This window comes from Euprymna scolopes, chromosome 38 (genome assembly GCF_053919585.1).
Source record: "Euprymna scolopes isolate OS-2025 chromosome 38, ASM5391958v1, whole genome shotgun sequence".
Taxonomy (NCBI): domain Eukaryota; kingdom Metazoa; phylum Mollusca; class Cephalopoda; order Sepiida; family Sepiolidae; genus Euprymna; species Euprymna scolopes.
Window position 1 is genome coordinate 32470202 of NC_136519.1, and position 27988 is coordinate 32498189.

General features: G+C 33.2%; 1 protein-coding gene across 1 annotated transcript in view; it reads right to left on the bottom strand.

Annotated features, from left to right (window-relative positions):
- Positions 1-27988, bottom strand: part of LOC145263120 (uncharacterized) — a 154573-nt gene that overhangs the window by 104497 nt on the left and 22088 nt on the right. Inside the window, exon 3 of the mRNA XM_080120062.1 lies at positions 19590-19710. Within this exon, the coding sequence (XP_079976188.1) occupies positions 19590-19710 (121 nt within the window). The remainder of the gene's footprint in view (positions 1-19589; positions 19711-27988) is intronic.

The window sequence follows — 27988 nt, forward strand, 5'->3', positions numbered from 1 at the left end:
GATACACCTGAAGAAGGTCGGAGGTTACATCAACCGAAACATTGTGAAAATGCCACTCAAGATGAGAACAGTAGTCCAAAGAATCCAAATAAATAATCCTCCTCTAAAAAATTCAAACATATACAGATTATTGGTTTTTCAAAAGGTCATCATCATCATATACATCCAAAGTTTCTACTGTTGGCATTGGTTTCCCCGATATTTTTCTAGTCAGCATGCTTTCTAGAAAGATATCAGGGATTACAGGAGGAACCACATAAAGGTTGCAAACATTCTAAGTGAAAGTGATTTTTATGGAAACGAATTGGATTCAAACTCGAGACATCCAGGTCGTCAGTCTGTGTTATTAATCACGGCAGGATGATGTGACAAGAGTCAGAAAATGGAATTTGAAAAAACCATTGCCTTAGAGGAAGAGCACTCTGAGCTGCAAAAAAAAAAAAAAAAAAAAAAAATATCTGAGCAGCCCTCGCAGCATTCTCTCCGTGGGGGCCTCTCAGGCAATTAGCAATAAACTAACCCTTTCTCAAAGGAAGAAGGCAAAGTCTGGGAGACAAAGCAATTTATTTTTCCATGAGATAAAACCTGTATTTTTGTTTTGTTTTTATTTTAGACTATTATGTGATTTTAAGATGGTTTGTACAATATGGGCTTGCCACTCAGCCTTAGGGTTAGTGGTAGGACGCTTTCAAAGGAAGACATTTTTAGAAGGTAAGTTTATCAAACCTAGATTTAGTGGATTTTTATATACTATTCAGCTTAAAAAATTATCAACATAATTTAGAGTGCTTACTCTCCTAAAAGGCCAAAATGCCAGGGAAATGGAAGGGAGGGGGGTCATTATATGCTTAATTTATATGTGCAATCGATCTCCCTCAAGTCTAAATTTTTTGTTGTTTTTTCACCAAGGATATTCACACATAATCGCCTAAAAAAAGTAGAATCTTACTCTTTTTGGTTGTTTTTTTTTAATTGACAGCTAGAAACTTAATGTTAGTTTGAGAATTTTTGTTTGTCCTAGAGTTATACTCATTTCATTAACAGACTTTTTTTTTTTTCATAATATTTCTGAAATATTTTAAAAACAAATTGTTAACATCTACGATGCCTTATTTTCATTAAAAAATAATGAAAAAGCAAAAATAAATCCATTCATTTTTTAGTACTTAAAATAACAAGTAAAGGTGTTTTTTGTTTACACAAAAATACCTATTATTTTAATTGGAATTCATTATTGAGATGAGTATTATTTATATTAATTTATTGTGGATTATTACCACCTGACGAAGGCCAGAGGAATAGTTGGCCGAAACGTTGTGAAACAACAATTAATAAAGATGAGGATAATAGTCCACAATAAATAAATTAATACAAAAATACCTTTTCACTAAGATTTAAAAAAAAAAAAAAAAAAATGGCTTCATTATATTTTGTGATCGTTAATGAAAATTTCATTACAATTGGTTGATTTCCTGAATTTTGACGAATTTTTAAGTGAAGATGATGGATCAAAAATGTTTATACATCTTTGGGATCAGCTATTCATTTTGCACGTACCTAGTAATAAGATGATCCATTTTTTTGGTCGACCTATACAAAGCATACCCCTCCCCCTTATATTTTTTCCCCTTCATCTGTTTTCAATTTTTTTAGTGGATTATCGATCTACTATATATATATATATATATATATATATATATATATATATAAGAAAAAAAGAAATGCAAAAAAATTCAATATTTACGGAATTGTAAGAGGTGCTCAGTTCTAGTAAATCGATCCCCCATATTGGAACCACTCGACAAGAACATGTACGTACCTCTTATATAAAGCATTTTCCATGTATCAATCTAAGGGCAATAATTAATATTGAATTTGTGTGAATTTTCTAATACAGGGGATCGATTTTCTAGAACGCTGTATTAGAAACTAAATATTAAAGTTTTTTGCATTTTTTTTTTATATATATAATCTAGTAGATTAATATACTCTGTAAAAAAAAAAAGTGAAAAAGACGAAAAGAAAAATATATAAAGGAAGTGTGCCTTGTACAGGTTCATCGTTTTAATATCTATTTTGGTAGAATATATTTTTTTAAGAATGTTACAGTGTCAAAATTAGTTAATTTGATTAAAATAATTCAGTGATTAAACGACACCATCATAAATAAAATTTAACTTTCAAAATTCTATCCTTCCTCACCCCCCTCCCCCTCACCCCCCCCCCCAAAAAAAAGAAAAAAAAGAAAACGAAAATCGAAGGCAGATTCTACCGGCTAGGTACGTGCAACTAGTCTATACACAAGGAAATAAATATTTCGACTTCGTAAATTGTTTACCTTAGAACATGAATTAGATGTGATTTTTAATAGCTTGTACAGAGTTATCTCCCCATACATACAAGAGTTATTCCCCTTTTAATACTTTAATACATTTCAGCATTTATGACGTCATAGAAGATATTTTCAGTGTTTTCAACCACGGCCACCAAGAGTAAGAAGAAGGCCTGTTAACTGAAAAATGCATGCAGACAATGTAGGTAAGATTTTTCAGTCTGTCAGTACTATATGAGGGCCATTTGAAAAAGAGCAATAAAACATTTTTAAAAAGAAATTCAGTTCGATTAATACTGAAACTGAACTTTATTCAATATAAAATATAAATATTATCTATGTAAAATTAAGTAATTATAAAGCAATGTACAATTTAATACTGATAAAACTGAATTATGAAGTTAGGAAACAAAGAATTAAAAAACATTAAACGCCAACAATGACTAATTTTAAAAGTAAAAACAAACGATAAATAATTTTAAGAATGAAAACAAACGATAAAATACAAAAATTGAAATCAAACAAATAATTTAAATACAAACAAATAATAAAAGTTACTAGTGCAGAAATAATTTTTAATTTAATTTAGAGAAAAGTCACATGGGTTAAATGTTATATTTTTGGAACTTTAGAGATTATTCGGACTAATGTTCTCATCTTGCGTGTTTATTTCACAACGTTTTATCATCGAATCTTGACTTCTCCTTTATTACATCCTCAGACCAAAAATGATGTTCACATACCTAAAAACATAATTAAAGAAAACATTCATACCATAATGTAAACTATTGTTAAAATATAAGAAAAGATAGTAAACAAACATTTACAATAATAATAATCACAGTGTAGTATATGTTCTGATGCTACACCTCATTTGTTCTGTCCTCGGTCAATGGAGGAGAAATCCTTCATGACTGACACAATTTTTATTTTATTTTTGTTCCTATCTAGAGTGCCCCTTTTTGGGGAGCTAAATTTTCCCACATTAAAAACTGACCTTGTGTCTAACTGTGCCCTCGTGGGGAGGCAAGTAAATAAATTTAAAAAATATATTTTTGACAAATATTCTCATGTAGAAATTATTTGTTTATAATTCTAAAAAGAAACAATCAATTTTAATATATAACGTTCAGTCACGGCTAATTTCATTCATGGTGAATAATTTTCAAACCGACTTTAGAAAAAATATAGAACTTTCAAATATTTGGACATACTCAATGAAAGGTTTTATTTATTACTAGCGGGGGAGGGAGATACCCGGCATTGCCCGGGTGTTTTTGGGTGAGTGTGGTCGGGCAAGGGTGGGGGTGTTAATGAAAACCTAAGAATAAGTGAAGTAAAAACAAAAACACAGAAAAACGAACGTGAAAATACCCCCCCCCCAAAAAAAAACATGTGAAAAATGGCTTAAATAACCTTCAATATTAAAATTTAAAGAATCGAAAAAAAAAAAGAAAAAAAAAAAGACATCTCACACCATGATTCGAACCCAAAACCTTTAGATAATAAGGCCACGCTCTAAGCAACTGAGCTAAGACGACGTCCACAAAATTAGGTCATTTTTTTTAATCTTTAAACTAAATCAGGTTCCGATGTCATTTGTGCATACGTAGAACCGAACTCGTCATGAGAGGATGGTTTTTGCTGACCCCTGTAGAAAACTGTTGATTTCAGGGTGAAGAAATGAATGTTTTTGGCCAATTTTTCAATATTTGTCGGGCGAAGGTTGGAAGTTTAAAATGATACCAATCTGGCAAAAATCCGTGACCCGTGTGGAAAGTTTTTGCGAGACATACAAACACACATACATACACACATTTTTGCTTTTATATATATAGACTAGCGGGGGTACCCAGTGTTGCCCGGGTGTTTGGAGGTGTGTGTGGTGTTAAATAAAAAATCAACCGGGGGGGGGGGGTAAAGTTGGTAGGATCGAACCCGAAGCCCTGAGGCGAAGTTTGAAAATAAAATCGGCCAGCCAGAATGAGTTACTGAAAGATGCTTGAATTTAAGTAAGAACCAAATTGACAGGTGCGCGCACAGAAGTCATAGAGCAATAGCTATTCAGCAAATGAGGTTTGTTTGTTATAAGCAAAGTAAAAAAAGAAAACAACGTTAAAACTTAAGCGGGGGGGGGGGGTAATCAAAACATCGAAAAAAAACAATAAAAAAAAACTAACGTAAGGCAAACTAGATATACTAGCATGGGTGCCCGGCGTTGCCCGGGTATTTGTAGGTGTATGCTTAGAAAAAAAAAAAAAAAAAACGGTCAATTTTTTTTAACTTTGACCCCTATTATGACCCTTTAACATTTATTGTTTTGGGCTCAAATCGAGTTATTAAGTTAGATCCATGTCCAAGGAACCTATATCTAAAATTTCCAGAGTTTAGACCCCAAATTGTCGGAAGAGTTTGGTAAAGTTCTCAAAGGTCAAATCGTTGAACTTTGATACCCCTTAACAGCCAAATTACTGGCCGAAAACCGATCACACAGATTTTCCCCAAATCTCTGTACCCTGTATATCAAATTTCGAGTCTGTAGACTGAAAATTGACAGAGTTATTGCGAAGGAAAATGTATGCAGACACGTTCACTTTTATAGATATATAGATATATAGATAGATAGATTAACCTTTGAAATTATTTATACATTGAGTGCAATAAAACAGATTATATTTAAAAAAATGAAATTTGCCAGGTGAAGGTCAAACGCCGCCATTACGAATGCATAACGTAGTTGATATTGGTTCATGTTTTAATTTTTAGCCTTGCAGTAAACATGTTTTCATAGACCGGTCATTTACAACAGAGGCAAAATAAATCGTGAGCTAAACGTTTTGGTTTCGATTCTCGGTGGTGGTGCATGAATCTTTTTTTTATACTTTTTAAATCATTACTATATATTGCATCCAATCTATCTATCTATCTATCTATCTATATCTATAAAAGTGAAAATGTCTGTCTGTCTTTTCTCTATGGTAGTTAAAGAAAGACTTTTATACAGAAATACATTACTTTACATATTCCCACTTTTTAATATATACATATGCACATAACCTTATGAACAGTACATAGGGCCTGAGCAAAGCCGGGCGGAACTGCTAGTATATCTATATATCTATAAAAGTGAACGTGTCTGTGTGTCTGTCTGTGTACATTTTCCTTCGCAATAACTCTGTTAATTTTCAGTCTACAGACTTGAAATTTGATATACAGGGAACTGAGATTTGGGAAAATCTATGTGACCAGTTTTCGACCAGAAATTTGTCTGTTAAGGGGTCAAAGTTCAACGATATGACCTTTGAGAACTCTACCAAACTCCTCCGACAATTTTGGGTCTAAACACTTGAAATTTTAGATATAGGTTCCTTGGATATGGATCTAATTTAATAACTTGATTTGGACCCAAAATTATAACTATTAAAGGGTCATAGTAGGGGTCAAAGTTAAAAAATTTGACCGCTTTTTCTTTTTCTTTTTTTTTTGCTCAACATACATCTCCAAACACCTGGGCAACACCGGGCTGAAATGCTAGTGTATATATATATATATATATATATATATATATATATATATGACTGACTTTGGTGCCATCAGGTTTGGTTTGGTTGTTTTACGGCATATCAACCCTTTTTGGGTTATTTAATGGCAAATTCAGTTATTTTGGAAATGCTTTTATGCTTCAAGTTCTTTATAGCTTAAATATTTATTTGCAGAATTTTGTTTGGTTGTTTTGTTTTACGGCATATCAACCCTTTTCATGTTATTTAATGCCAAATCCAGTACAGTACATCAACCCCTTTTCGTTATGTTTCATTTGATTATTTTGTAGAAGGTTTTTTTTTTTATTCTTCAAGCTCTTTGCATCTTCAATCACTAGTTTGTAGTGTTTGGTCTGAATGTTACCTGCCTTGCAGAAAATGAGTTTTGCAATGGGAAAGGAAAAGGGATTATAGTATTAATATTTGGTATATTTTAAGTTTGGAAACCAGTCGAGAAGTGGGGCAGGGAGAAAAAGAAAAGGGAAAAGCGGAGAAAAAGTGGGGCTGCTGTTTTTGTTTTTGGTTTTGCAGAACATAATTAAGTTTTGCAAAAGAGAATAGAAAAACAAAAAAAAACATCAATATAAGATGAATTTTATCTCATAAAGCCAATATCTTCAGACAGCATAATCTGGTAGCACCAGAGTGCTATCAGTTAGGCTAGAATTGAACCAAAACATATAGTGTTCTAGCCTTAGTGGTTAAGTTGAAAAGTTTGCTAGAAATAACGTCAAAATTGGAGACGATGACAAATTCAAAGTTTCAGTATAATAAATGGCGCCCGGAAGATTCGTCCGTTTTTGCTCGGTAGGAAAATTGGGACCTGATTGAATAAATATCGATTGAAAACATTTTATAACCGTTCTTGAAGGAGATATTGTTTTTAAGAGATTACATTTGCCTCATAATATTTGTACAAAATATTTAGTATTGTTTTAAAACAGATGAAATCGATTTTTCTATTTGCTTTCTACCTAGCTGGGTAAGTTTTTAGTGTTTCAACATATTTTAAGGTACTTATTCAGTTCAAAAAACAAGTAGCGCCGAGTGTTACGTGAAAACAAAACAAAGTGTCCCACATAACAGGATCACATCTTGGAAGTCTTAATAAATATATTTAGTTTCACATTATTTTTAACAATTTTTTTAAAGAGATTTCAATAGGAAATTGTATCCATTATAAGGTTTATTTTGATTTATATAGTTCGAATTGAGTTGTCTCCCCTTATTTAGAAATCATGACTGAGTAAAGCATTACATCTCGATTAGTCCTAAAGCGTGATTTTTTAGTAAAAGATGTCCTATTAAGAAATCGCGTAAATTGATCAAGTAGTGTTTACTACTTGATCAATTTACGCGATTTCTTAATAGGACATCTTTGTTTGATTAAGCATTATGTGAGAACAAGAAAAAATTTCAGACATGAAAGGATCACATCTTGAGAGTCTTGATAATTGCTCAAAAACAGAAAATTAAACAAAATACTGAAGGACTTATAGGTTTAAAAGATCCTCCTTCCTCCAAAAAAGATCAATTTTAATATTTTAAAGATACAATTTAGGGATGGGAGTGGCTTTTTTTCTTTCTTTTTTTTTTTAAAAACTATATCTCCTTCAAAAACAAAGCAAACAGTAATAAAAAAAAAAAAAAAAAAATGGAATTAAAAAGACTTTTGGTACTTGTACAGTTTAATCGAAACATGAAAACATAAAAAAGTTATATTGTACGTATCTGCTTTGGACTGAAGCTCTCCAGAAAAAAGAATTACACTTAATTTGATCAAGTAGTTTTTTGGGGGGTTTTTTACAGCAGAAAAACACGTTTTTATGACAGCGTGCTGAAGATAGCTAATGTTTGGATTTTTAGAATATGTCATGGGGGAGATAACTCAGTCGAGAAAGCGCCGGCATCCCCTCTCCATCTTAAATAATAGCTTTTCTTAAAAATCGAACCATGGCTACCTTTTGATTGGTATCATAAATTGTTTTTTTTTTCACTGTGTAAAAAAAAAAAAAAAACCCCCCCAAAAAACTACTTGATCAAATTAAGTGAATTTTTTTTTTTTTTTTTTGGGGGGGGGGGAGATTCATTCCATAACGGATATGTACAATATAATTTTTTTTCGATATTTCCATTTTTTTAATGTCTTCATAAAACTGTACAAGTACCAGACTCTTTAACAGGAGTAGAGTTTTGATCAAGTAATTTCTTTTATTCAAGAAAATCAAATTTTGCTCCATGTTGACAAAAGGGAAAAAAAAGGTTTTGGTAGGCAGGTAGGCTCGAACCTGAAGCCTTGAGACGAAGGTTGGTTGTTTTTGTTTTACGGCATATCAACCCTTTTCAGGTTATTTAATGCCGAATCCGGTGATTTTGAAGAAAATCTTTTTAATAGAATACATTTGTTTTTTGCAAGTCAGTTTCTATTTAACCCATAGTTGGGACCCTAACAGGTACTACCACTCCGGGTCAGAGTGGACCTGGGAGCAATGGCAATTAAAGGGTGGCTCCACACTCCCCAGAATCCGCAAGCTGGGGCCTCACCATCGGATATAGTTTAAGGTCATATCCAGGACCAGTGAGGCGAAGGTGGAAAAGAAAGTGTGCAAAAACATGACATCTTACTGCTTGGCCATGATGGGACAGCAAGTGAAAATCAATTTAATTTAACAATTAAAAAGTTAATTGGCAGGTGCATCGATTTAATGAGGTCAAACATTACGCCAAAGAGGAAACTTAACTTTGGCTGCAAGCCAGTTTCCCTCAAGGTTGGGGAAATGTTTGAGTGTCCAAATGAATAGCAATTGTCTGATATAAAGGATTTCCCCACATTGATTGCTTTTCTGGACATCCCTGGCACTCGTGGCAGGGAAAACTGTTTGCTACGTATTCAGTTTTGCTCATATACGGAAAAGCCAAACAAACACACAGAGATTTAAAAAATTGCAAAAATAGAGTGTAAAAGTCGCTCAAATTAAAGATACACACAACTTCGTTTCGTGAATCATAGATATTATAATCTAGGTAGCACATAAAAAATTCTAAGAAACAGTGCCCCCCCCCCCCCCCAAAAAAAAACCTTTGGCGGATATACACAAAAAATGCACACACACGAAAACACATTTTGCCTTTTATATATATATATATATAGATGTATTACTTGATGAATTTCAGTAGCCGTCGCCATTCTTAATATGGGGAGGAAGGGGTGTTGTGCATTAGGACTTGTTCAATTGGGAAAAACATGGCTGCCAGTGAAGGCAAAAGGGATTACATTAGATAATAACGATCTTATTATCTAGAAAACTACTTGTCTGCCAGAATTTAAATGTGATATTCGTTTTCAGCATACTCGAAAACTTATAAAAGTTCTCAATTTTAACAGTAAATGTCGAGTTACTGCTAAAGTAAAAATATTATAGAAAGAAGCCGGAAAATGTTTAACAGCGAAGCCAACAAACGACTATGCAAAATGATTAAAGATACAATAAATAAATGGGTGTTAATGCACTTACTGATCCGCGCTATTTTTTTTAATCATATTTCCAAGTTTAATTAGTTTTATGATATGTTTTTTTATTCAATTGTAAGGTTAAAGAACAGAATAGGTAGAAAACACCATCCCCTCCCATATTAAGAATGGCTTTTTTAAATAACGCTATTTCAGCACGGATCAATAAATGCATGAGTACCAATAAATGTTACCGCAGCCAATTAAAGTTACTTTTATATTTATCTGCTTCATAATTGTGCTTTTAATGCTCTTTATTTGATCTAAAAAATCAGGGTTTTTTTTTTAGCAAATTTGAAACAATATAGGTACTAGTGCACTTATTGATTCCTGCTGAAATAATAACATTATTTAAAAAGTCATTCTTAACATGGGGAGGGTGTTTTGTATCTATTTTATACTTTGACCTTACAATTGAATAAAAAAAAAACATATCAGAAAACTTTAATTAAACTTGGAAATACGATTTAATAAATAGCGCGGATCAGTAAGTGCACTAGGACCACAATATGAGATTCTTGTTGGGGAAAAACATTTGTTTTGAAATTTGCGGTTTCTATGTTCCTTGAAATTTTTTTTGGGGGGGGGGGCGGGGATTGAGGGGGGATTTTTGAGATCAAATAAAGAGCATTAACAACTACTTAAAAACACAAAAAAATGCTGTAGAAAGAAACCGGAAAGATGGTTGATAGTATCAGTAGAAAAAAAAAAAAAAAAAAAAAAAAAAAAAAAAAAAAAAGGATGGTCAATGTGCACTGGTTGTCTGTTTATTCTAAAAGTCGTTCTTAACACAGGGAGGTTGAATATAAGAAAATGCCTTTCGGAATAAACGCCCCCAACCTCTCCATATTAAGAACAGCTTTTGGAATAAACACCCTTTGCAGGATGGACAACCAGTGCACCAACCGATAAGATAAATGGTGACAGGTAAAAGAGATACATATTAGAAATATAAAAATGCACATAATGTACACTAAAAGAATACAGGAATAAAAGCGAAAAAACAAACAAAACAAAACAAAAAAAAAACATACGTAATATATATATATATATATATATATATGCACACACACAGGGCTACACTGTGTGTGTGCATATATATATATATATATATATATGCTAGTGCACTTAGTGATCCACACTATTTTTTAAATCGTATTTCCAAGTTTAATTAAAGTTTTCTGATGTTTTTTTTTATTCAATTTTAAGGCTAAAGTATAGAATAGTTACAAAACACCCTCCCCATGTTAAGAATGGCTTTTAAAATAACGTTATGATTTCAGCACGGATGAATAAGTGCACTAGTACCTATAATATATATATATATATATATATATATTTATATATATACACACACACACAGTGTAACCCGGATATAAAAGAGCTGTAGGGGTCCCGAAAGAGTCTCATATCCGGGTTAAGCTGTTAACTATCCATATTCCCATGTTTTATCTAAAATGGTCATCATTTTTTTCTAGTTACATAACACACTTGACGTATACTCCAAGCAATAACCCCCCCCCCTTCCACTCCTCATGTTAAGAACGGCGACCAGTGAAAACAATAGGGAATGCATTGGATAATGAAGGTTTTAATATCATAAGAACTACTTGCTAGCAACAAATTTAATTGTGATATTTGTTCATACCAAACACGAATACCCCTAGAAATAAACTTTTTAATCTTGAACTTTCATTTGGTCCTATATGCCATATTGACCACAAAAAAAAAAAAAAAAAAAAAAAAAAAATAGGAAAAATGAACATATATATAGGAGAGCAGGGAAATACTAAGGAAGATACATAGAGAAATTCATATAATGTACAGTGAAAGAATATAGGAATAAAGGTGGAAAAATATAGGCAGGTGATTTTAAATAGTATTTTCAAGTTAAATTAAAGTTTTACGATAATTTTTTTTTTTTTTTTTAATTCTTAGGTGAAAGTACAGAATAGTTATAAAACACTCCACTCTCCCCAGGTTAAGAATGGCTTTCTAAATAATATTTCAGCATGGTTCAATGGGGGGGGGGGCTGTTAACTATACTACATCTAAGGTAATAGATATCACTTTTTTTGTTTTTAATAAAGTATTGCAAGTTCAATTAATTAAATTAGCATCATAATATTATTTTATTGAAGATTTTATTTTTTTTTAAGTAAAATTAGTATATTTGTTAGTTGATTGAAAAAGGAAAAGAAAACAGAATAAGTTTGAAAAAAAAAAAATCTGACAACTATAATTAAGTACTTTTATATATCACATTGACTCATTAATATTTATAAAATCAACGATTAGAAACCACTTTCTAACATACCTAGGTGGAGGGTTTTATTAAAATTAATATTTTTTTGTCTTGTAATAATACAGAAAAAATGTTTCTGCAAAAATTAAATAAGATGAATCATTTCAACATTAAAACTTACATATCAGGAATAAGAATTTAAAATATCCAATGATATTTTTCTTTTCTTTTCTTCTTCTTTTGAACAGTAAAAGAATGGGGGGGGGTTAATTAAGTCACAAATTTAACTTCTCATGCAAATGAATAGAAAAAAAATAATCCTTTCATTGGTTAATTATAAGTCATGTGACTTTGGCAAGCTTGCAAAAGTCACATGATTTGGAGAAGCTTATCTGGTAAATTCTAAGCCATAGTTTGGGTATGGGTTTTTTTTTGGGGGGGGGGGGAGTACAAAGCTGTATATATACTAGTAGTAGGCAGCCCAGCATTGCCCAGTCGTAAAATATGCTTAAATATGATATTTTTTTATTCAGATTTTGAATTTATCATTACAGAGCCAATTCTTTATTGATTATTATATTGTACCCCATATATATAGTAGGGATTTCCAAAGTTATAAAAAAAATATTACTTGAGTGCCATCAGTTAAAATCGAAATCATCTGATTTAAAGACACATGCATATCAAAACTTCACAAATTTATTCAGTTAAACGTATAAATGTTTATCTGCACATGTGTAGCAGATATACATTAAGTCGACTTACACCTACCAAGTTCCAATTTTTCAAGTTTTACCCCTTTATCAGCTCTTTATTTTTTTTTTTGGAAAAAATCAAATCAAATCAAATTTGTTCCACAAGTCCAAATACCTCATATATCAAGTTTTAAGCCTGTAGGTGAAAAATTGACAGAGTAGTTTGATAGAAACTTTTCCTCAGACAATGGCAAGGTCATTTTTATAATATACTAGCAGGCCCCCTGGTGTTGCCCGGTTGTAAAATATGTTTAAATATGATATTTTAATTCATGCAGATTTTGTATTTATTATTATAGAGCAAATTCTCTATCGATTATTATATTGTAGCTAATATTTATAGTAATGATTTGTAAAAGTTAAAAAAAAAAAAAAAAAAAAAAAAAAGAAGAAGAGACTTTGGTGCCATCAGCTGGAATTGAAACCAAAACATTCAGCACTCCAGGCTTAATCGGTATTTAGTGCTTCAGTCTTCAACCATATTAGCTATCACTAGACGGATAGAAAAAGGCTAAAAATTAAGCAACTTCAAACTAAAAAAAGTATATGTATGTATGCTCAAAAGCTAATCTATTAACTTCTGCAAAGGTTTATCTTTTTTTTTAATTTTGACCCCTTAGCAGCTATTTTTACATGCTAAAAACACAAACTGAAAGTGTTCCCAAGGTCCAAATACCTTATATATCAAGTTTCAAGTCTGTAGACCAAATATTTAGAGAGGAGTTTGGTAGAGATCTTTCACACACACACACACACACTGACAAGATCACTTTTATATATGTATACAGATATATATATATATAAACAGTTTCATGTGGTAGAACATTTTTATTCTAAATATGCAATTATGCACAATGTAAAAACTATGCATAAAAAGAATTAAGCATAATAGTTAAATAAAAACAATCATCGAATAAGAAACCATAAAAATGAATAAGTAATTAATGAACATTCGTTTTTCAAAGTTAACCTTCATGGAGTTGCTTGCATAATAATGACTGAGTATATTAATGTTATATACTGGGGGAGTACATATTATGTACGTGTGTCTAAATTTGTGTATCGTCTAGGGGTATAAAATGTTCTTCAATGAATGTGTGTATAGAGATTGTATATGCGTTAGTATATATGTGTCATAGTCGTGTATATACATGTGTTCGTCTAATCTAGTTTTTCTATCGTTCGTTGAATTGATGCATATATAACATTTTCAATAGTGTTGATATATTAACAGATACAGTTTAACAATGGACATGTGACATTTACAACAGAAAGGGACAAATAACAGTTCTTTGTGGTTTTAACATCAGGCCAATCGGAGAAACATACCTTGTCCGTCTTTGATCTTGTTTGACGGATCCTTGGAAAAGCTACAAAGAAGATTCAATGAATCAACAAATATCAGGTTGTCTTTTCAGCAACTTTATTTATCAATGTTTCCCAATTGGCAGATACAACACTGGTCCTAGACTAATGCATTCTGATTCCCTCTACTGGGAACTATCACCATCCATGGACTGTTTTTCTCCCTCTCTCGACTCTGACTGTGTCTGGTCTCTCTCACTCACGATACTTGACTAAAAAAATCATGTTTTTTTTCAAGCTCTGCCTAAAGTCCACATCACTTTAAGTGACCTTTATGAAAGATTACTGACTTTAGAGGTCAACCCATTTTTTTATATTATTGTTTGTGTTCTAACATTTTTTTCTATTAAAACATCTTAACATGAATAATTTTATCTGTAAATATTTATTTCGCTATGATAACATTTTATTTTTACAAATATTATAATAATCATTATTTACGACATAATTGCATTGACACACCGGTTCTCATCAGATCACCAAAGTTAAGCAACGTTGAATCTGGTTAGTACCAGATGGGTGACTATTTGGGAATTCTAGGTGCAGTATGTGCTCTCCGCCTATCTTAGCATTTGTTTCTAATAGTCCTGTACATACACTTCACTTGCCACTGGTATTTAACAATGTCGAGAGGTGTGGTTGGAGATTGTGCACCTCCTGCTACAATAATTTCATGCGCTGGTACCCCTTCGTTGGTATCCATAGTCTGTCAAAGACTGAAGGAGTCTGTTTTTATAATGATCATAATAATTGTCGACTAGCAAACCTTCGGCGTTGCCCTGCTAATATCTAACATTAAAAAAGTTTGTTTTAATAATTTTAAATAGAAAAAGTAGGCTTTTAATATCAATGTCAGAGTGAGAAAAAACTTAAGTTTATAGGTATATAGATAAAACTGTAGGTCATGTTTGTTAATGTACTCCTCCTAGGGTTATGGAGATAGGCCCACATATAGTAGCATTTCTGCATTTTAGCTTTTTTGTTTTCATTTTGTGAAGAGTTCAACTCAGACAAGGGGAAACAACCGTTATTTTTTTTTAAGCGAACACTTTCTTTTAATTACAATCTCAAAAAAAGTAGAAACAATCAATTTTGGGATATTTTTGTGAAATTTAGAAATAAATTATAACAGTAAATTTGGAATGTTCTTTTTTTTTCGAAAAAAAAAGAAAAAAAGGAAAAACAAACACTTTAAGAAAATAAAATCCTAAAATGAATTAAATTAATCATTATTTGAAAATGTGTTATTGTTTGCTTCGTGGGGTGTGGGAATTTGTAACCCATTTTTGTTTATTTTGTTTTTTTTATGAAGACTTTTCCAAATAAAGTCAGATTTTAAAACTGTCATTAGTAGAAAATGTGTGATTTCTTTCTTTCTTTTTTTTTTTTGAAAACAAAGTTTTCGAAATAAATTAAAACAATGAGCAGTTTTACAAAGAATTAAGTCCATTTCCAGAGAAGATTTTGTGATTGTTTTCACTTGCCGCAAGTTGAACTCTTCAAAAAATGAAAACACAAAAAAAGCTAAAATGCAATAGTGTCAGATTCTGTAACTCTGGACATGTATATTTCATTTTGATCATTTGATCGATATGGATACAAGAATAACATTGGGTTGGTGTTCATACCGGACATCATATCTAAATCTTTTATTTAATTTCATTTTTATAAATCTACTAGCGAGGGGTACCCGGCGTTGCCCGGGTGTTTGGAGGTGTGTGTTGGGGGGGGGGGGGAGGTAAAAAAAAAGTAAGTATGAGGATCGAACCCCAACCGTTGAGGCAAAGTTGTAAATTAAAGTGTGAAAAAAAAAAAAAAAACGTGTGACGTTAACCATTGCCCCACCGCGAGATGCTAACGGAAACACGTTTGAATTTATTTAATTACTTGGATTTAGCAGGTGCCCGTTTTAATGAGTTAATGAGGTCAAGTTTGACTGCAGGATAGTATTCATTTACTGCTGAACGCTTTTTTTTCTCCCCCCACCCAAGATGTTATAGGAAAAAGACTAACCCACATGCGGCGAGCGACAAATATTGAATATTTATCTTCTTGAAATTGACCAAATTAAATAGACAGGCGAGCTTCGTTGTTATATGTGAGATATTACGATTTATATGTGATATAAAAAGTTTTAAAAAGTTGTGAAGCGAGCGACCGCTTCTCTGAAAAAAGCCTTTTGTTGACATACAGAAAAAGCGAACTCACATACATACATACATACATTTTCGCTTTTATATATATAGATAGTTTGGAAAATATCAAAATTAAAAAATAAACATAGAAATGGTAACATGGGATGGGAGGGGTGCATGACGACTGGGAAAGATGAATTTCTGGGAAAGATGAATGTAACAGAGTATGTAGGGGCACATGTGAGAAAATCAGCAGCAGCTGAAAGATAGCTGGATTGTGAAAATATTAGCAGCAGCAGTCGTTAAACCCAAAACCACCATAGCTCTTGCACCCCTGGAGGGTCATAGGCCATCTACAACTTTTGTAGATGCTTTTGTAGCGAGGAGTTCTTTTCTACAGAGAGAACTTGGTCATTTATAGCCTTTGAAGTGTTGCCATAGATGGTAGTGTTGTCAGCATAAATGTCTACAAAAGATGCGATTTAGGATATCATTGATGGAAGAAAGTTGGGCCCAGGATGGACCCCTGAGGGACTCCAGCATTAATACTATGAGCTTCTGATTTCTGCCCATCAACCACTAATCTTATGAAACTATCAAAATGAAATGATAGACATTTCTTGTCCAGAATTCCCCCGTTTAAAAACAAAAATATAAAAAAAAAGCCTGTAATGTACATACCTGTAACAAAACAAAAATATATTCCAAAAATTACATAAACTGATTAAGTAGTTTTATTTTTAAACTAGCAAGCCACCTGGCATTGCTCAGTTATATAATATATTTAAATATGATACTTTAATTCATGCAGATTTTGTATTTATTGTCATAGACCCAATTCTCTACTGACTATTATACTGTACCTAATATATAGTAGTTATTTCAAAAGTAAAAAAAATATATGACTTGGGTGCCGTCAGCTAGAATCAAAACCAAAACATTTAACTCTCTAGTGGTATTCACTACCGTCTTAATTAACGCATATCGAAACTTGATGCATATCGAAACTTGATAAATTAACGCAGTTAAACATATAAATGTACATTTGTATATGCATAGAGCATTTTGACTTCTTAGCAGATATTTTTTCAGCTACAAACCAAACCAATTTTATTCTACAGATCTGAATACCTCATGTATCGTTTCAAGTCTGTAGACCAAAAATTGACACAGTAGTTCCATAGATACCCTTACACAGACAGACACGGTCACATTTATAATAAATATTCATAGAAATAAGAAAATCAAATTTCAAGAATATTCAAGGAATGACTGTCTTGTCTACCATTTTGAAAAAAAAAATCAAATCATAAGAAAGGGAAATAACTCAACAATAATTCATATTTACAAGATTTATGTTGTAATGCCTATGAATTCCTGTTAATTGCTTAAAACTTATTTTTTTTAAATAAATGAAACTACTTGATCAATTTATGTGAATTTTGGAATATGATATTTTCGTTTCATCATAGGTACGCCCATCATACAGATTTGACTTTATTTTTGTTTTAAATTTAGGAGGAATTCTGGGCAAGAATCTGTTTTATTTATCGTATTTACCGGGGAGTGTAATGTCAAGAGCACCAATTATATTTGTGCTAAGAGATTATTTATTTTGAAACAATTTAAAATGTAATGATTAGGGCTAAGACAGCAGTATATTCTTTTCATTGTTTTGACTCTAGGGTGTGTATTCATTGATATCTTATATGCTTTAATATAGAGCGGTGGTTCCCAACCTATTTTGGGCCATACCCTACCTAGGCATTTCTAAAATCCTGATGCCTCCCCTTTGTGATATTTAATTTTTGTTATTAGTAATATATTACTCTTTGCAGTCTTCTCAGTATTAGCGTTGTAAACAGAAATGGAATTGAACGTAAATGTTTCATTTATCGCACAGGCGCTCAAGAGACGGAGAGAGAGAGAGAGGATAATGTTGTTGTAGTAGTAGTAGGAGTAGTATATATACACACACACACATGCGTACAGAAGCAGCAGCAGCAGTAGTAATAGTAGTAGCAGAACTACTACTACTACTACTTCTACTACTTGCATATATATATATATATATATATATATATATATATATATATATATATATATATATCGCACACACATACACGGCCGGACGCTCCCCTTAATACAAAGATTCACTATGAAACAATTCACTGTTAATATTATTATTATTATTATTATTATTATAATGATGATGATGATGATGAAAAAAATAACTCATTCCCAAATTGCCCTATAGTCTTTGGTATAGTAAGCCCAAGGGTGCACGTCCTGCCCATGCCCCACCAAAATATTGCCATGCCCCACTGGTGGGGCATGTGCCCCACGTTGGGAATGACTGATATAGAGTGATGTGCTTCTCAGTTGATAAACTGTGTCGGATATATACTCGAGAGTCAAAACAATGATAAAAATAATCTGTTGTCATAGCCCTAGTAATGATAAATAAATTAAATTTAAAAAAAAAAAATTAAAACTTTTGGTTTATTCATTTAAAAGAAAATATTTATCTGAGAATTACTTTTTATGGCAAGAAGAAAGAGAATGCTTATTATTTTAAAAAGATATATGAGGGTCGTTCCAAAAGTAAGGCCTCCTATTTTTTATTCTGCCTGGATGCAAACTGTATTGTTATGATAACTGAATTTATACAATCATCTGTTGCAGATATTTACAGTGTGAGACTCTAAGAAAGCAACCCGTCATAGACACACATCATTAGTAGAGATGTGTAATTCAATTCAGTACATACCATTGGTTTTACTTGAAATTCAATATTTCAATTTTTGAATTTCACTACAATAACAAAGAAGAACCAAATAATTTATACTTTTTTTTTTTTTTTTTTTTTTTTTACACAGTGATCACCACTTATCAAGGCCCGGAAGCCACTCAGGGATAAGGGTTATTGCAAGTACATTACGTTAGTGTGGAGATTTGATGAAGTGTTTACTTAAGGGGGCGGTTCATTAGGAATTTGTTAACATTGGACTTGAAGACATCCAAGTTGTAGTCCGGCAGGCAGACGGAACAGAGTTCCACAGGCGTGCAGTTCTAAGAAAGGAGCTTTGTTCATGGAATCCGCGTTTCGATTCCATGAACAAAGCTTACTAGATTTATGTTGTAGTGCCTATAAATTCCCATTGATTGCTTAAAAATGATTTTCTTTACAAAAATAAAACTACTTGATCTATTTACAGGATTTTGCAATATGATATCTTCATTCTGTTACAGGTACATTCATCTTACAGATTTTTCTTTATTTTTGTTAAATTGAACAAGTATTTTTTTTTCAACTATAATAACAAAATAAAATTTGATTACAAAGCAAAACACCATTTTTTGACCTGCTATGTTTTATAAATAAAAAGGAGACAACTCAATTTTCTATATAAAAAAAAAAACTTACTTGATCAATTTACATGATTTTTGGAATATGACAACTTCGTTCTGTGATAAGTACATTTGTTATAAAGATTTTTATGTTTTTTTTTTTTAATTAAGAGTACTTCTAAATAAAGACAATGATTTTCTATATTAAAAAAAAAAACTTTGTGATTGATTTATGTGATTTTTGGAATATGGCAACTTTGTTCTGTGACAAGAATGTATGTTATGAAGATTTTTATGTTTGTTTTTTTTTTTTCAATGAAGTGTAATTCTAAATAAGCACATTCTCTTCTTACCTGACACTGTCGCCTGTATCTACATTAGAAATGGATAGCACCTCATTAATTGTTGACAGGAGTTGGTCAGATTGGTTTTCGGCTTCTGTTTCATTCTGGCTGTAGTCAAAGAGATCTGTATCTGAAACCAAACATTGGGACGATTAATCAGAATCAGAATTGATAATCATGAAAGTAGAGATGTTTATGGGGTATGAGAATCGATATCGAAATCAGAAAAATTGGGCCTATTTTTCTGATGCCAAAATATGATTCTTTTAGTTGTTTTCTTTTTTTGGTTTTGTTTGTTTCTGTTTAAAATTTAATCGTCCATTGTTAGTACTAATGATAAAATGATAAACATTTATTGATTTTGAAATACCAGAAAAACTAAAACCTATAGATCAGGTGTATTTTACTTATAGATCAAGTGTATTTTATGTTCGCAAAAATATATGCACATATTACAAGGGTCTTTACAATTGTTGGATTATGTCAGAACAACATCAGGTGGCCTTGGTGATAGCCGATTTAGAATATTGACTATTATTATTCTTAAAAAAAAAGTAAAATGTTAGATAATGAACGTTATTGTTGTTTTGTTAATTGTTATGTAAAAAAAAGTTATGCAGAAAGAATGTTATTGAAACAAAGGAATGTTTAGTAAAATATATTGGTTAACTTAGAAACAATAATAAGGAAAGAACGTGGTGGACTTAAGCAGACTGTGTTTTCAACCTTAGGAATAAAAACAATAAATTTGGCCAGAAAACGTGACTGAAGGTCACGTGTTGGGTCTTCGTATGGTCAAGTGACGTAAGCTCAAAGGAATAGTTACATATATATATACAAGCAGAGTTAGGATAGAGAGAAGACAGAGCTATAGAGAAGGCTAGACAAATGAAGAGAATGTTGGAGATAGGGTCTGTAATGGCCCTGTATGGAAATAAAGACAAGCGTGCAATCTTCAAACAAGGAAACATAGTGAAGTGAAGTCAGGTGGTTACCGTGACGGCATAGGAACTCCGAATCTTCCAACTGCATCCTCAGTTGTTCTCGTCTCACCACATTTTGGTCAATTAAGCCTCTGACTGGCTTTCGGGTAAGATTGAAACTGCTATCTTTAGACAATGCTTATGTGGAACCGTAGAGATTCAACGTCTCTATCCACTGCTTTATGAGCCCTGAAGGGCGACAAAGACCAGAGGAATAGTTGGCCAAAATGTTGTGAAACGACAACTAAAAAAGATGAGGATAATAGTCCGCAATAAATAAATGAATAGACAGAAAGTTCTTGAAAAGAAACTTTGCTCATAGAAGTTCCATTTAGTTTTTAGGCATGCAGAGGGAGGTGAAACCCCACAAGACAGCAAATTTTCAAATTTCCAAGAAATTTTGAATGGTCATAATATCATGGCGAATTGAACTACAAAGATAAATTATGTTTTACAAAGATCTATATCTATGTGCCTATATTCCGATATGAAACCTACCTCAGAACACTCTCAGACACATAAAGTACATTTGTGTGAAATTTAAAAAATATCGGGACAGTTGTTTCAGAGTCCATAGAGTACAAAATATCACTCTCCCTCTCTCTCACTCACTCTCTCACACACACACACACACACAGTGCCTTTTATACATAAATAGAGATAAAGAGTAACATAATGATTAGAGTTATGGCAACAGCATATTCTTTTCATTGTTTTGACTCTCGAGTATATATTTTCGACACAGTTAGACACAATTAATTGACTGAGAACCACATTACTCTACATAAAAAACATATAAGATATCAATGGATATATACCTGAGAATGAAAACAAGGAAAAGAATATGCTGTTGTCATAGCCCTAATAATGATTAACCGAGACTCTAATTCACATAAACTTTACAAAAATCTGATTTTAAAAAAGAGGAAAAAGGAACCGCCGTGCTGTAACAGAGCGCGTATGAGTGCATGTGAAAATAGCAGCAGCAGCCGAAGGATAGATGGCTAGCGAAGGTATTAGCAGCAGCAGTCGTTTGAGCACATATGCAAATTAGCAAATGTGTGCAGGCTTGCCTCAGAAGAAAAAGAATAAAGGATAGCACGTCGTTGGAAAGAAGCAAAGTGCGCACGGAGGAAGATGACTGTGTAAAGTGGAAGGTGAGAGATGACTGGCTATAACCAGCGTGTGCAACAGAACTTAATTATCTCCCCTGCCAACTTACCTCTTTCTTTAGTAAATGTAATAGAGTGATTTCACAAATTTCTTTTTTTCAGGAATAATTATCATTTTTTTTTTGTAATTTTTGGATATGTTCCTATTTGAGACCTGACAACTACATAGGTACCATTTGTTTCACTTGAAATTCAATTTTTTTTTATCGTTATTATAATATAGAAAGAAAAACGTGAGCCGGATAAGATGGACATGGGGCTCCATGGTGGCGGTGAGAAACTTTTAAGCTGGTGTCGATCTGGCAGGGTTTTGTTAATCACATGGCAGATGAAATGAACAGTGAAACAAATACAAGAAGTAGGCATTGTTTGGAAATTATAGGTAATAAATTCCATTTGCACTTTTAAAAAAATTCTGACCCGGATGTTTATTTATTTCTTTCCTTTGTTTATTCCTTTTTGATGGTACCAGATGGCGTGGGGGTCTAAGAGAGGTTTCCAGTATAACGGCAACATTACAATGCGACTGCCGTTTTGAAAATATTATTTGATATCATTGTTTGGTTTTGGTGTATTTGAGTGGTCTCAAATTTCTTCCCTCAGAAAATTTAAGTCACATGATATTTTTTTTGACAGTGTCGGCTAAAAAAAATGTACCCCTGTATAAAACTGCTGGGTGTTATAGCATCAATTGATTTTTTTGTAATAAATTTATTTATTGCTGAAAAATTGAATTGTTTTCTGTTCTTTTTAAATTGTACAGCCCATTTTTTTTTTTTTGACAGGTTAATTCTGATTTATTAATTCAGTATGGCATAATCATGTTGACACATCGGTTCCCGCTGGATCACAAAAGTTAAGCAACGTTGAACCTGGTCAGTACTAAATGGGTGACCATCTGGGACTTCCAGACGCTGTATGTGCACTCTGCTTATCTGGGCATTGTTTCCACTTTCTTCCTACCACTGGACTCAAACAGTGACGATTCAGGAGAGGTGTGGTTGGGATTGCGCAACCCTTGCCTCACAATTACATGCACAGCTGCCCTTACAGGGGGTATCCTTTGTCTTTCGAGACTGAACGGAGGCATCGATTAATTCAGTTTACTAATTTTTTTATCTTGTTTGGTACTTATACAGAATATGAACCATGTTTAATTTTTTAGATAGGATTTTCAAGTTATACTTAACTTTTATGGTATCTTTATCAAATTGTTAGATGAAAGTACTGAAGAGTTAACAATGTCCCCATCTCCTTCACATTAAAAATGGGTTTCTAAATAATAACATTGTTGCATAACACCTGTCTCGTTAATGACATATCAGTCTTTTTGGCGCTTCTATATTATAACAATAAAAAAATATTGAATTTCAAGTAAAACAAATGGTACCTAAGTAATTGTCAGGTCGCATATAGTAACATATTCAAAAATTATGGAAAATGATAAGGTAGAAGAATAATTATTCATGAAAAACAGTTTCCGATAAAGTTTAGATGAGGAATAAAATTTGTCTGACATTTTCAATTACATTCATCACATAACGTGAGCAACAGGACTTAATTATCTCCCCTATCAACTTATCTCTTTTTTTTTTTAGTAAGTGTAATACAGTGATTTCACAAATTTCTTTTTTCATGAATAATTATTTTTCTACCTTATCGTTTTTTGTAATTTTTAGATATGTTCCTATTTCAGACCTGGCAATTACTTAGGTACCATTTGTTTCACTTGAAACTCAATTTTTTTTTTTTTGGGTTATTATAATATAGAAGCTCTGTCTTTTTACATTTACAGATGCAACATCGTTTAATAACCATCAAACCTCAGGCTCTCTTGTATATATGAAGTATTGTGCAGTGTCTTTACATGTATGGATAACAAAACGCTTGAGTGTATATAACATCTCGTTTGTGTCTATGTGTGTATAGGTGGGTGAGTGTTTTATATGTACAACAAACAGCATACCTTTCGTGGTGGTGTCATCTTTTCTCCTTAACAACGCCGGACAATTTGATGATTTTATAAGCTTTTATTTTTCATTCACTTCAATGATTCTGTCAGGGGGTCACAATTGCACTACTCCCCCACACAACTTGTATCAAGTGGATTATCCTATTTCATGTCCTACTGGTTCAAAGATCACGACTCAACTTGAATCTCTAGTCATTCGGAAGCATCCATTACGAAAATTCACCCGTTACGGGAACTGACAAACTCTCCTGAAATCTTGTGTTTATATTATAACCTACTTTTTTTTTCTACATAGACGTCACCACTTATCAAGGCCGATAGGCCACTCAAGGATAAGGGTTAAGCTTGTTTACTGTTAAAAATTCCAAAACATTCTTTTGCGTAATTGTTTTTTATTATTTCTATTATAACGATATTCTTCTGCTATCGAAATATTTGGTTATTCCGATAGCATTGTCACCAGTTCGATTGTCCGTCATTCACACCTCTACCCAGGACATATGACTTTGCCCAGGTCATAATATCCAGCAACATTATTTCAGCATAGTTCGTATTCTGCCTAAGTACCTTATCATGAAAATATGCTTTTTATCCCCCCACTGAAAATACTTATCAAAAAGTATAGTAATAGAATAAAAAAAAATATCTCCAGGGTAAAACGATAAATTTGTCACCCGAAATAAAATAACACTACAGTTTTATTTTAAAACTGTTATGTAGTGACATCTATTCAATGTAACCACCTTCAGCCTTAATCACTGCCTCGATACGAATTCAGAACTAGGAGCATGCCTTTTCCACAAGCGTCGACAGGAGCTCAATGAATACTCGGTGGATGGCGCTGATCAGGCTGGCTTTGGTGTTGTAGGAGGTCATGTTGGTGATGTTCTCGATGTATGAGCAAACAAAGTAGTCCAGCGGGTTCAAGTCGGGCGAGGGCCAGTGAGAGAAGGGTACAAAGTCGTAGCATCACTTTTGAAGCCAAGCCAGGGGATAACCACACTTTATACTTTGGTGTTAACTTTCAAGCCGATTTCAAAGATGTAAGGTGGCATGATTCGGCTCTCACTTGAAACCACACCAAAGACTGTAACCGTGGGTTGTCCGATGCGTTGAGCTGTACCCTCAAACTTTGAACCATATGGATTTACATTTTAAGGGTTTGGCAAATGCCCTGTTGTCATAACTTGGATCGGTAAAGAGCATGAATTGTACAGTGGCACATCTCCGATCTCGCTCATTGAACATTCTGTCACTTTCAGACATGACAGAAGGCTCCTATCGCTCTTGGGATTTGTACACAACTGGCCAACTAGTAGATGGTCTGTAGCGTAAAAAGAAAACCGGTCTTCATCAAATGGAAATGGAATCATGTTGTCTTTTCTAGGGCGACAATTTTATCATTACACCCTGTATTGATAAAATTGCATCCGGTAATTTCATGCAAGAGTATGTGATTTTAGCTTACACCATAAAAAAAAATTATGTGACCTAAACTTTACATCACCAGAAATTTGATACTGCTCAAATACACTAAAACCCATTGTCTAAGGATAGAAAAATCAATTTAAAAGTATTTATGGGATTTAAATTTCAAAATTCATTAAACCTAATTTTCAAATGACATACAAGATGCCTTTAATAAGTTTCTGGACTGTTTTTGTACAGGCATTTAAAATTGTTGTAGACTCTTGAAAATTAGTATGTTATTGCTATACATCTTATGAGATAATTGAGCAAGTTTTATGATTTCAGGTTAAAATCAACATCTATAGCAGGAATTGGAATACACCCTAGTAAAGCTTGACTGTCACAGCTAGTGAATTTAAAAAATGTAATCTGGACATGAAGACGTTTTAGAAAAACGATATGCAATAAAAGTTTTAAACTTGGAAAAAATTCCACTGAATCGTATGAAATGCTTCAGACTGCTTTGGGGCCATCTTGCATGAATCCAGTGCCAGATTTTAAAGGATTCAAGGAAGGCAGGAAGTTTGTGAGGAATGATGAAAGGTGTGGGAGGAGTAAGGAAGTCAGAACACCAGAGTTGATTAGCCAAATAAAGAATTTCATGTATAAGGACCGTCGTTTGTCTATAAAGACAATAAGTGCACAGTTTGATGTCAGTGTGGGAACTGTACACACAATTATTCATGAAGAACTGAGCATGCGGAAGATTTGTACAAATGCACCAGTCCACAACTCCATCCTTGTCACAGATTATTTGATCAAGATAAGCATTAAAACAGTTCCTCACCCTCCCTATAGTTCAGACTTTGTTCCCTGTGACTTTTCGTTATTCAATTTTAAACTTAAGTTCAAGGAAAACCTTAGCGGCTGCCATTATGAGACAATTGAGGAATTGAAAGAGGCTGGGATGAAAGTAATTGATATGCTCACACAATAGGACTTCCATGGAGCCTTTCAAAAGTTGTTGGAAAAAAAAGTACATTTTTTTTATTTTTTTTTTTACATAAGCATCACCACATTATCAAGGTCAAGAGGCCACTCAAGGATAAGGGTTAAAGAGTGTACAGTAGAAATTGGACAATATAGTAATCATTAGTAATGAAAATTTGGTAAATTTGATAACTTATATGGAACGGCTCATCAAGAACTTATTTACGTTAGACTTGAACACAACCATATTGTAGTCAGCCGGAAAGCAGGAAAACGGAAGACAATTCCACAGGCGTGCACTTCTAAGAAAGAAGCTTTGTTCATGGAATCTACGTTTAGGTTTAGGCATAGATAAAGAGTGGGGGGAATTATTGATAGTGTTTACAGCTAGACGAGTGTTTCTTGTGAAAGTTAGGCGAGGGGGGATAATAGACTGAAGCTCAGTCGAACACTTTCCATGAAAATAACGATACATCAGAGACAAACTCGCAACCTCTCTTCTGTGAGATAGAGGTTGCAGGGAAGAGAAAAGGACATCTCCTATGAGGCTACGAAGTCTATTTTGAACTCTATCAAGGCAGGACAAGTCCTTACTAGCAGCTCCTTCCCAGATGTAGCAACAGTATTCCATCCTTGGATGTACCTGGCTCTTATATAGATAGAGAATTGCATCAGCAGTGAGATATCTACCGGATCGATAGAAAGATCCCACCATTTTTCCAGCGGCCTTGGCAACGGATTTGATGTACGTGTTCCATTTAAGATCAGGAGTAATGGTCAAGCCCAGAAGCTTGTCAAAACTTGAGGCCTCCTGAAAACGAGAGCCATTCATTTCAATTGATGCCAGATGTGGATCAGAATGTTGATGATGTAAAGAGAGAAGCTTGGTTTTAGATGCATTAAAAGTAACCAGCCACTGCTTTCCCCATTGTACTACGTGCTCAAGATCAGAGGAGAGAGAATTGGAGAGAACTTGGTTGTTTACTGTCTTAGATGTGCTATCATAAATGGTAGTGTCATCAGCATAAATGTCTACAAATGATGTAAGGATGTGATTTGGAAGATCATTAATGTAGATCAGGAAAAGAGTTGGGCCCAGGATGGACCCCTGAGGGACACCGGCATTAATATTGTGAGCTTCTGATTTTTGCCCCTCAACTACTACTCTTATGAACCTATCAGAAAGAAATGATTTAATAATTGAGAAGACATTTCCAGCTATACCATAGCTACAGATCTTATGAAGTAAACCTTTATGCCATACCCTATCAAAGGCCTTAGATATGTCAAGAGCAATTGCCCTAGAAAGGTTGCCTCCGTTGAGAGATTTGCTAATCCTATGAGATATAACTGTAAGCACATCTGCTGTAGATCTAGCAGAACGGAAACCATATTGAGTGTCACTAAGAAGGTTATTTTTGTTGAGATGGTTCTGTATTTAACACAGATTCCAGCAACTTACTCATGACGCACAGGAGACTTATTGGCCTGTACTGAGAGGGGAATGAGCGATCACCTGAATTCTTAAATACAGGGCATACTGATGAAATTTTCCAGGGAGATGGGAAACTATTCTCCTTAACGTTTAAACAGTTTTGTAAGTATGGGCGCTAGTTCAGGTTGAAGTTTTTTGAGTACTATAATTGGAATACCGTCAGGGTCAGTTGCTTTACTAGAATCAAGGTTTTTGATTAGCTTGGCAACATCACGTACAGATATACGTATATCACATAGCGTGTTTTCTGATACAGGAGGAAATATTGGGAGTTGGCTCCCTTGGTCGCAAAGGGTAGAATTAGCTGCAAAGTTCTTGATAAAGAGTTTGGCTTTGTCTGATGCTGACGAGATTACCTCAGGTCCATTGATAATAGTTGGGATGGA